This window comes from Zingiber officinale, chromosome 9B (genome assembly GCF_018446385.1).
Source record: "Zingiber officinale cultivar Zhangliang chromosome 9B, Zo_v1.1, whole genome shotgun sequence".
NCBI classification, from domain to species: domain Eukaryota; kingdom Viridiplantae; phylum Streptophyta; class Magnoliopsida; order Zingiberales; family Zingiberaceae; genus Zingiber; species Zingiber officinale.
In genome coordinates, this window is record NC_056003.1 from 104357384 (window position 1) to 104369576 (window position 12193).

At 36.4% G+C, this 12193-nt stretch overlaps 2 protein-coding genes across 4 annotated transcripts in view; one reads left to right on the plus strand and one right to left on the minus strand.

Annotated features, from left to right (window-relative positions):
- LOC122023600 (MADS-box transcription factor 51-like) overlaps positions 1 to 8590 on the minus strand; it is a 45196-nt gene extending 36606 nt beyond the window's left edge. Inside the window, exons 1-2 of one of the 2 annotated variants that reach the window (XM_042581800.1) lie at positions 8298 to 8590; positions 7131 to 7220 (exon numbers count right to left, since the gene is read on the minus strand). In XM_042581800.1, coding sequence (XP_042437734.1) covers positions 7131 to 7220; positions 8298 to 8485 — 278 coding nt within the window. In that variant the 5' untranslated portion in view covers positions 8486 to 8590. The remainder of the gene's footprint in view (positions 1 to 7130; positions 7221 to 8297) is intronic. The other variant, XM_042581802.1, reaches the window with a different exon arrangement.
- A 2209-nt stretch (positions 8591 to 10799) lies between these two features.
- The window catches only part of LOC122023898 (ribulose-phosphate 3-epimerase, cytoplasmic isoform), a 42381-nt gene continuing 40987 nt past the window's right edge, over positions 10800 to 12193 (plus strand). For both annotated transcript variants that reach the window (XM_042582317.1, XM_042582318.1), the window contains exon 1: positions 10800 to 11106. In XM_042582317.1, coding sequence (XP_042438251.1) covers positions 10990 to 11106 — 117 coding nt within the window. In that variant the 5' untranslated portion in view covers positions 10800 to 10989. The remainder of the gene's footprint in view (positions 11107 to 12193) is intronic.

Here is a 12193-nt window from a genome sequence, read left to right on the forward strand (position 1 = left end):
TCCAGTAACTATCTTTTGTCCTCCGGAGACGTCTCTATCATCTCCAGTCTTGTCTTCTCCTTTGCAGGTTTATCAGCGTCGTCCTCGTTCTGCTTTGCCGTCGGCCAACACTGACACTGCCGTGGACACATCTTTGGAGTCAAGTCCTTCGTCATTTCCTCCGGTCTCATCTCCTGACTCTTATGTTCCTATTGCACTTCGGAAGGGTATGCGTTCCACTCGTAATCCTTCTCCTCACTATATTTCTTTGAGCTATCATCGTCTTTCTCCATCCTATTATTATTGTCTGTCTTCCTTGTCATCTGTTTCTCTTCCAAAGATTGCAAGTGATGTCTTTGCTCATCCAGAATGGAAACAGGCTATGCTTGATGAAATGAGTGTCTTACAAAGCAGTGGGACTTGGGACCTCGTTCCTCTACCTCCTGAGAAGTCAGTGGTAGGTTGTCGATAGGTGTTTACGGTGAAAGTTGGTGTAGACGGCACGATTGATCGACTTAAGGCTCGTCTTGTCGCTAAAGACTATACTCAGGTATTTGGATTAGATTATGGAGACATCTTTTCTCCTGTTGCCAAGATGTCTTCTGTGCGTCTTTTCCTGTCTATTGTTGCAATTCGCCATTGACCCCTTCATCAATTGGACATCAAAAATACATTCTTACATGGTGACCTGCTCGAGGAAGTCTACATGGAGCAACCTTCATGTTTTGTTGCTCAGGGAGTCTTCTGGTTTTGCATGGTTCAGTAGATTTAGTACCATAATTCAACAGTTTTGCATGACTCGAAGCGAGGTTGATCATTCTGTCTTTTATCGCCACTCATCTACTGGTTGCATCTATGTAGTGGTTTATGTTGATGATATTGCCATCACAGATAATGATCATCTTGAGATTTCACAAGTAAAACATCTTTTCAAACATTTCCAGACAAAAGATCTCGGCAAACTCAAATATTTCCTCGAGATAAAAGTAGCACAGTCTAAAGATGGGATCATTATATCCCAAAGGAAGTATGTAATGGATATTCTAGAAGAAACATGAATATTAAACTCAAAGATAGTCGACAATCCCATGGATCATAATGTCAAGCTCCTGCCAAATCAGGGGAGCCTCTTTCAGATCCTGAACAGTACAGGTGATTGGTAGGGAAACTAAGCTACCGTATTATCACTCGTTCGGATATCTCATTTGCAGTAAGTGTAGTAAGTCAGTTTCTTAACTCTCCGTGCAAAGAACATTGGGATGCCGTGACTCGCATTATTCGATATATCAGGGGTGCACCGGGAAAGGGCCTTCTATATGAAGACAAAGGGCATACTCAAGTCGTGGGGTATTCTGATGCAGATTGGACAAGATCTCCCTCTGATAGAAGATCTACTTCTGGATTTTGCATATTTATCGGAGATAACCTTGTTTCTTGGAAAAGTAAAAAACAGAATGTTGTGGCAAGATCCAGTGCAGAAGCAGAATATCGAGCTATGACTATTGCCAGTCAAGAACTTATACGGTTAAAACAGTTGCTTCAGGAACTAAGGTTTGGAGAGGTTACACAAATGTCACTCATATGTGACAACCAAGCCGCTATGCATATTGCCTCAAATCCAGTCTTCCATGAGAGGACAAAGCATATTGAAGTTGACTGTCACTTTGTCAGAGAGAAAGTCATATTTGGAGAAATATCTACTAATTTTGTCAACTCACATGATCAACTAGTAGATATATTCACTAAGTCACTTAGAGGTCCCCGAATTGACTACATATATAACAAGCTTGATGCATATAATCTATATTCACAAGCTTGAGGGGGAGTGTTAGAATAATTATAGGGGTATTTTTATCTTTTGGTATATATCTTCTTTCCTATATAAAAGCCTAATTCGTGGTTCCCAAGATACAAGATTTTAGATTTTGCTTTCAATAAAATCATTCAAGGATTATTTCGGTCGCCAAAACCTTAATGGTGGCAACTACGACACTTGTTGTTCAATGAATATAACTCTCTACACCAAAAATAAAATAGAAAGAGAAAATCCTTTGCAAATAATTCTTAGTCAGAGACTCCAAGTTTTATAGATGAACAATATCAACAACTCTTACATCTCTTAAACAATAAATATTCTCAACCTAAGGCAAATGTTATAGGTCTAATCACTCCCTTTAATGTTATAGGTCTAATCACTCTCTCTTGCTTTTCATGCTATATTGATTCTAAAACTTCTTGAAAATGAATCATTGATAGTGGGGCCACTAACCACATGATTTCATCACCTAAATTATTACTAACATAAAAACTCTTTCATATTTATTACCCAATGGACGGACATAAAACACAAATTATTTCAATTAGATTTGTAAAATTTAGTTGAGATCTTATCATCAAAGATGTCCTTTGTGTGCCTTCCTTTTTGTCAACTTATTATCTATTAATAAGATGACTAAATCCTTAAATTGATCGTCACTTTCTTTCCTAATTTTTGTTTTTTACAAACCTTGTCAACAAACCTTCTCTACAATAAACCACCCATTTATCATCATTTACCAGTGTTTGGATAATTGTGTTTTGCCATCAATATCAAGCCAAACATATATTTGATCAATAGACTCAAGAATATATTTTTGTGGGATATTCTATTGGTCAAGGCTTATAAAGTCTATGACATAGAGGCTAAATAAATTTTTTTAAAATTGAGATGTTATTTTTTATGATCACATATTTCCTTTTTGATCTATGAAAGAAAATAACTCTTTGGTGCTATCTTTTACCAATATATGATCATGCTACTTCATTTTAAAAAGAAACATTTCATATTCTTGAATACTTAGAAAATCTAAAGACCATATTATTGATGAAAGACTCACATCTAATATATCACCTCCAATAGTTCAATCCAATAAATCTATATTATGGAAACAATAGCGTATTCGCCACCCATCAATTGGGCTACGTGATTTCCATTGCTCGCAAACCAAGTTGTTTTCCCCAAGCCCATCATCATCTTCAATGGCAAAGTCATGTAAGAGCACCCGTTATCCTTTAGCAAATTTTATATGTTATAAAACTTATCTTCTTCTCACATATCTTTAGTCTTATAGAACCCAACACATTTGCCCCAAGTTGAGAAAGATCCTAAGTGGCGAGAGACCATGAGTTTGGAATTCAAGAATTTGAAGAATATGGGACATGGGCCTTTCTTTACTAAGAGGAAAGAAGCAAATTGGTTGTGAGTGGTTGTATAAAATCAACTACAAATATTGAATATTACAAGGCAAAACTCGTCGCTAGAGGTTATACACAAGTTAAGGGTTGTATTACAATGAAACTTTTGCACATGTTGTCAAGTTAGTTATGCTCCGTTGTCTACTTGTTATAATTGGCAAGTTGGCAAAAAAGCGATTGCGCTTGCCCAACACCTCTGCCAATCCGTCTCAGAGTCAACACAGAAGAGATAAATCATGGATGACTACTAATCCTTGAAATATTGACTGACACATGGAGGAGATATTTATCTCGGCTATGCTGAGATTCGAACTCCAGTTATAGTTGTTAGTGATTGATCTCTCCATCAACTCTATAGCGACCTAGATGAAGAAGTTTACATGCTTTCGCCACTCGATTATAGCCAATAGGGGATGTTGTCGACTAAACAAGTCACTCTTCGGATAAAGCAAGCTTCTCATAATTGGTATTCTAAATTTTCTATAGCTATTCGAAAGGCCGACTATAAACAATCTATGGGAGATTATTCACACTTTACACGAGCACGTGGGAACTCATTCACAGATACATTAATCTATATTGGTGACAAGATAGTCACGGGAAATGATCATCATGTCACTCTCAAAAGCTTTTTCCATGAGCAGTTTCAAATAAAAGACTTCGAAAAGTAAAGTTAGTTACATCGAAACAAGGAATTTCTATATCACATCAAAAACACATGTTGGATTTACAAAATAGGATGAGTCTCCTTAAAGTTGCTTAGTCACTTTTCCCATGGAATAAAACTTAAACTCACAATAACAAATGGAGAAATCCTTAAACATCCTTCACGATATAGAAGGCTTGTTGAAAAACTTATTTATCTAACAATTACTCGTCCACATATCACTTATTCAGCGCATCTTCTTAGTCAGTTTATGCCCCATCCACGCAACTCACATCTTGACGTAGCGATATTTGAAGGGAACATCTGGACAAAGTATTTTTCTTTCTAGCAAAAATGATCTTAATTTGATTGATTATTGTGATGTAGATTGGGGAGCCTATCGCACTAAAAGAAGATTAATTTTTGGATATTGTGTTTTCTTGTGCTCCCCTCTTAATGTTTGGAAGATAAAGAAATAAATTTTTTCGCGTTTCTCGAAAGAGGCAGAGTATAGAGCAATGATTTGCATGTAAGTTAACTTGGTTAAAATACCTCTTACAAGACTTACAAATCAATAATTTGGATCCTGTCATATTGCACTATGATAACAAAGTGACATTATATATTGTGGCGAATCCTTTTTTTCATGAGCAGACAAAATATATTGAAATGCACTATCATGACCTTTACACTGCCGCACACTCAAATTGCGAATATCCTTACTAAACCACTTAGAAAGTCATTCTTTCAATCTCATTTGCGCAAGTTGGGCATTTCAAATATGAATGCTCCAACTTGAGGGGAGTGTTAGAATATGTTAAGTGTTATTTGGGAAATAACTCCAAGATTATAGTTTTATTATATTCTTACAATATTATATGAATGTACTTCATTAATGAAACCTCCTTTAACTCTACGTAAGTGTACGATCAAACAAAGAAGTGCAAACACTCTAAAAGACAAAATCAAGACGCAAGATTTGGTTAAGTTTCCTTTGAAAAAAAACTAACAATGTGATGAAAATGGATCCGAGAAAAAAAAAACTCACACCAATGAAGGTGTAGAATGTTACAAAGCTTCTCTTATGACCAAAGGTCTCGAACAAAAATATAAAATCATCATTTCCTTCAATCATCCAGCTAACCATTATTTAAACTCTCATTGTTATAATTGCAACTTGAAAATGGTCCTTTCTCAAAATAGATATAAAGAATGCAATAAGATAAGTTTATATGAAATCCCTGACTTTTCACATCCTTCAAAAAGAGTTTATTGTATGTATTAAACAGCTTATAGACTCGAGCAAGCCACAAGCATGGTTTGCTAATTAAGTTCAACTTCATTATGCTTATATGGAAGTAAGAGTTTCAAATATAGTTTCAATTATTTAAAAAAAAAAAAGGCAAATTCTATATTTTGGATCGCTGATCATTCAATAATGAGAAAGGAAGAACAATTGTAACAAGCAAGGAAGAACAATTGTAAAAGATAAAAGTTTCTAGCTATTTGTGATCATCACAATCTTCTAGAGTATAAGATTGTAATACAACCTACATTCTCTTAGTAGCACGAATGGTTAAGGGAGAGATTGCTGGAACCCTAAGTGGTGTATACTATAATTTTGATATTTGGTCAAATAAGTTAAGTTATGTTTTACTATGTTTCTGATATGTATGTCTGAGTGTGCAAGGACTCATGAAGCACATAGGTACCTAATGATTATGAATCTGGTGAAGTATGGTGAGTATGGGACACCTGACAAATTGAAAAAGACAGTATCGGAGACAGCTAGAAGTGGAGTCGAAGATGAAAAAAAAAAAAAAAAAGATGGCATAGAAAAGGAGCTGACAGGCTTGGTGCATCCGAGGTACGAGAAAATTGATGAAAGAGTATACCGATAGAGCGAGAAAGTCGCATGGGGAGTGAGCCTGAAGAGCTCCATGCATTCGAGAGAAAGAAGATGGAAGAAAGGCTGTGAAAGGTAAGTTAGTGAGTTGAGTTGAGTGAATTGTACTCAAGATAAGGGTAGACTCAACTTAAGCGAACTCAGTCGTAGTTGAGTTGAGTTAGGGTTCCGAAAGACCGAAATTGAATTCCTAGTGACCTAAAACCCGAGCGATTGGATTTGATCAGGACAACCCCATGCACTATACACTTATCTTTGAACATATCTAAGATCCAAGTAATTTGGGTAGTCAGGGCGACTAGAAGAACCTCCAAACGATCGAAAGCATACATGGAGCACAACAGAATCAAATGGTCAGAGACATGATTGACCAGTCTAGTGACCAGAAGGGTGCCAAGTTAGCCTGATCGGATAAAGGTCGCCTATTCCTAGATGAGGCTGAGGCGTTGATTAAGCACGATCCGAGGGACCGAAAGGGCTTCAGGTGACGAGAGCAGTGCCTCATCGACAAGTTGATAGTTGGAGACCAAAGGCTATTAAAGGAGGCTTGTGGCTCGAAGACATAACAACACACACCACACTCAAGATTTATTCTATTTCCTACAGTTAAACCTTAGTTCTTTATACTTGTACTCATCTTGTGTATAAGAGATTTTTCCACCTCCAACATTTTACCAAAAAGGAGAAAGTTAATGGACTTGTACTCATCTTGTGTATAAGAGATTTTTCCACCTCCAACATTTTACCAAAAAGGAGAAAGTTAATGGACTTGTACTCATCTTGTGTATAAGAGATTTTTCCACCTCCAACATTTTACCAAAAAGGAGAAAGTTAATGGACGACATTGTGCATAGGCCTTGTAACAACCCCGGGGGTTGTGAGCCAACTAAACTATTGTATCCTTTCGGTGTGCATATTCTATATCATTTCTAATATGTGTCCTTGCTAAGCAATTAACAAAAGAAAGAAAGAATATTTTGTTGTTGTAGGTATGGCGATCTTGTCCGCTGCTGCACTATCACGTGCTTTATGGATAAAAATTATTGCCAAGTACTAAATAACAATAAAACTTAATATACCAAAAAAATTGAAGATGGATATGTGGCATTAATATGAACATAAGAAAACTTGAGAGTGATTAGGAGTATACGTGATATGAAGAGAAAGCATAAACAGTATAGAAATGTATAAAGGTGATTAATAAATAAAGTAGTTTGACAAGATAAATTGATTAGAGTTGTAGACATAAGGATCAATAAAATCTTTAATTAATGTAATCTTAAGTGATTTAATAAATAGAAGTATTACTAATGACATAAATGCCAGATCCGTGATACAAACCGGAGTAGATAAAACTCACACAACTTGTTGATGATGATATCGTTATCCATGTGTATGTGCGCTGATTGAGTTGAACGTTCGTCAATTGGGTGGTGCACCACAATACAAACCCACCTAAGTAGTTTGAGCATAGTCAACCTCCTAAAGCTCATGGCTTGTTAAGATTATTGATTTGACCAACTTCATCAAATGTAGCACTCAGGTCATGATAAATCAAATGAAAGACGACCTAAATCAATAACCTACTCTAATTATACTCTCATATATTGACAGAAATATGAGAACATACAAGAATGTTGCTTCACTAAATAGAAATATGTTGTGCTTAACAAGTCACCGCCTATGATTTTTGAAAGAACAAAAGTTTTTTTTCAACTTCCAAAACTAATGAATCGTACATATTCATGGATTCGACGATGATGTTGTAAATAAAGAACGAGCTAACAAGAAAAACGTAAATATGTAACCGCCTAATAAAAATTACAAACTTAAATGCCACAGAAACTAAAATCCTGTGCACGTGTTAATCCACTAGGCGTCTCATGAACAAAACGACAGTGTTAAATGCACTAGGTAACTCATGAATAAACGAGAGTTTTAAATGCAAACGTGTAATAGATACAAGAGGGTTAATTCGATCCTGCCTGTTCTTCTGAGCGTTGGAAGGTACGCAACGATTAACGTGGCAGAAAGCACAGCCGCTCGGATATAAATAAAAAACAGTTTGTTCTAAAACATAAATTGAATAGGTTGGCAAATAAATAAAACAGGAAACTGGAACTTTAAAAATACGCTACGCCCAAGTATGACGCTCTGTGTGATACTTTGAGAATAATCAAAATTCACGTAAATTATAAGCATGCAATCGTAATGACAGGACGTGTCATTATGTACGAGAAGACAAACTCCAAGCCGACTACTTTCTTATGCGGGCAGCACATAAAACTTCCTCGAGCCCGATCGGGAGCCGATCGCCCGATTCCCGAATATTACACTCACTAACGTGCCTAAATCTCCTTACCCCTCTGCGAAACTATGAAATCAGAAGACAGACCATATTCCTAGGGTTCCAGAAGTTGACTAAGACGACGGCGACGGCGACGGCGTCATGGAAAGAGGAAACGAAAAGAAGAAGCAACTAATCAAAGCGATAGGAGGCGGTTCAAGCGGCAAGAGGGAGGAGCAGCGCACCTGGATATGCTGGAGAATTCGTAGAGCTTCCCGGCCGGGGAGAACACGACGAGCGCGACCTCAGCGTCGCAGAGCACCGCGAGCTCGTACGCCTTCTTGAACAGGCCGCTACGTCGCTTGGAGAAGCGGATCTGGCGGCTGGTCCGGTCCTCGATCCGCCGCAGCTCCACCTTCCCCCGCCGCCCCATCGCCTCGCCTCACCGCCGAGGGAACTCCAATAGCAACCTACGCCAGCGATTCTCGATAGTGCGTTGGCGTTTGTGGACGACTGTGGATGCGTAGGGAATCGCGTGGCGGACGAGTAAATAGACAGGAAATTAAAAAATCGCAAAAAGACAAGGAGGTGGTGGGGCCGGGTGGCTAGTTACCGACTAAAAAAAACTCACTCGCGAGGCCCCACCTGCCACCGCATGGTGGCGACATGAATTCCTTTGCCGCTGTGCAATGCTTACGTGGACACTCCAAGTTCGAGGGGCGAATTAAGCTGCTTCGCGTTGCATAGAAGATAAGACCGCCAGGGCGACCGTGGGGCCTACCAAGGCAGACGATCTGAAGCGTCCATCTTGAAGCGCGAACCGTACTTCCATCTCAGCGAGTCCGACTGCCCCGCAGTCAACGTGCTGTGGGCCACGCTACGGTTAAACTGATTTTTTGTTCAACTTAAATTGAAAAATCGAGGAGAGGTGAAGCAAGCTGAATTACTGAGATTAGTCATCGCATACCTGTATTATGTGTGTAATATAATATATAATATAAATTATATAACATAAATTTTAATTGTCAAATAATTAAATAATATTATTTAATACAATATAATTTATCCTATAAAAATTTTAATATAAAAAAATAAAAATTAAATTATTAATCTTACCTCAAATTATATAGTGAAAATATCTTACATCACCTTAAGAATCAATGAGATAATCGATAAAATATAAAAATAATAGATATGATTATATTTTTTATTCAAGAATTGATGAGATATAGATAGATTAATATGATTGTATTGATACGTAGAAAAGTTGAAACACATGAATTGATGTGTTGCAATATAAAAAAAATAAAAAAGAGAAATTATAGCAAAACTTGAGAGAGGGGAGGAAAGAATATATATATAAATTAAGTTTTTTTTTTTATTTTGTACTTCATTCGATGCATATTTTTGGATGATCTTACTTCATGTATCCGAATACCTAGCTTAAGGGTCACTCAGGAATGATCATCAAATCGGCTCCTACTTAAAACTTCTAAATTGACTTTTCTGAGCTCCCTACTTTTTCAAGTTTTTTTTTTTTTTTACTTTTTAACTTATTGAGTTCTCTATTTTAAGATCTTAACCTATGTACTCTATACGTAGGTTATAAGTTATCATCATTATTTTCAAATTTAATGGTTAATAATAATAACTTAACAAGAGGGTGGTTAATGCTTGAAAAGATTGAATACAAGGTGAAGTTTTCGAGGCAATTTTTTTTTTAATTTTAGGGCAAAATTTATTCGGTTTAATTATCAATTAAATTTCCTGAGACAAATATTTTAGCATTTTATATGAGTCAACTTGGGGGGACGGCCATTTGGTGCCATTGGCGGGTGACCATTTGACGATGTGACGGAACCAGTCAATTATCATCTTGACGGTTGAAAAATCTCCTACTCAACATAACTTAAGAAAGATTTGGACGGCCAATCTACGAATTGATCAAAAAATTAAAAAAATTAAAATATATATAGAAAATATTAAAAATTCTAAATTTAAATTACATATTAAACGAGTTAAAATTTTAAGTTGATTGAATTTTCTATATTATTTTAAATTCACGAGAAAAAATTATTTTTTCTTAATCCACGGATCCATTCAAACATCGATCCGTATCCGTATGAGTCACAGGTCCAGATGGATCGGCTCAATCATTTTTTAAATAAATTAATAAAATTTTAATTCAATTTATTTAAATTATTTTATGAGATAGATTAATTTGAACGGATAATTTAAATCGATAAGTCTGACAGAGGGCATTTAATAAAGTTGACAGAATAGCATAAAAAGTATGATGAGCACAGTACACCTCTTTGGCTATTTCGGAAAGAGGGACACGTCCGAGTCCGACGGCACGATACGATGATAAAAATAGAAGAATAATAAGATGGATTTTTATGTAATAAGGATTTTAATTTTTTTCAGGACATTTCATACGATCGTAACGTTGAATTCATCTGTTTTCTTTTTAAATTTATTTTGATGGCGATGAAAAATTCCCATAAAATCGAATCATCGATAATTTTCCAGCTCAATGAATTGGAAGACTTAATTACTGTATTACAAGGAGACGTTTTTTTTATCCCGGGATTATGATGCAGTTAATCAAGTTCTAACTAACTATGACGTATTTATGATTTATCCTATTGATGAAAATTTTATCTCGCTCAGATTCTGACCTGATTAATTTTTTTTTTACACGGAGGTTTTTTTTTTATAAAAATCAAAATCAAAATCCCCGGTCCAAACTATTATCGATCTGGTCAAATTTCGGCTGTCCGCCGTCGGCCCAAATCTTAAGACGGTCCAAGCGCCGTGCCTTCCGTCCCGTCGCCACCTACCAGATAATTTCCGAACGAATCGGGAGCTGTCCGCAGTTTGCCAGTTCAATCGACCGTCAACTCAGTCTTCCCTTTCCGCCGGATCTGGGTCACGATGGCGGTGGAGCCGAAGATTGCCCCGTCGATGCTGTCGTCGGACTTCGCGAATCTGGCATCGGAGGCCGAGCGGATGATCCAGTTGGGAGCCGATTGGCTCCACATGGACATTATGGTACTGATCGATATTCGTTCCCCCTTCTCCTATGCATATGGGAATCGAGGGCTGGTCCGCTTATTTCATATGTTCTTCGATTGGATTATTTTTTATGCTCGTCACCTTAACAATTTGATTTTAGATAGAAATTGTAAAGCCTCTTGTTTTGAACGTTGAAGAATATATGCCTATTATATATATTTAGTTTTTTTTTTTAAAAAAAATTGTCTTTTAGTTGGGAAGGAAGTGTTAGTGATAGTCCTTGAGTGATTAAAAATGTAAGGTATAGTTTCTAATGATACAGAACTTGAGGATCGGTTGATGCCAGTGTTCCTTATTTGATATTATAAAGTAGGTGATCCTAATCTGTATAAGTATTGATGTTTTGGATCAAAGTTCATGCCATTTAGCTGAACAAGAAGTTCTAGATGGAACTTATAGCTCTTTGAAAAACTATCAGAATCACAGTGCTTATAAGATAAATAAAGTTCATGCCATTGGGTTTTCCTATTTATTCACTGACAAAAAAGAAAATAAATATAATAAATAGAGGTTTTAACTGGTAAGCCTAATTGAATCTGTGAACTATGAGGACCTACAATTGTACTAGCTTGTCATAATTTTTTTTTTTTTTTTTGCTTTTTTTTCTCCACTTGAAGATTAGGTAATGGTCCTATTAAATTATTTCACTTTTAAAACTAGAACTGGTATTTTGTAGGTCATAAGCAAAGAAATTGGGGTTGTTGAATAACATTCTCTTAGTCCCCTTCTTCTCTTTTCTCTCCTCTTACACTACACAAGACCATCCACTGAGGCACATAAGTCATTTGATGTTAGGAAACATCTTATTTTCTACCAAAGGTTAGGCAAACAAGGGGACAAATGACATTTGTGCAAGGACTTCTTATTGTGGATGCAATTTGTGCCTTCAAATTTGCACATGGAACTCATGGAAACGATTTCATGATTAACTCTTCTCATGTGTTAAATGCAACCAAGACTATAGTAACCTGGGTAATGTTTATAGATCATCAAAGATGAGATTAGACATGGTTAGAAATGTGATACCTTTGCTAAAATTTAATGATTGCTTAAAATTAATGGT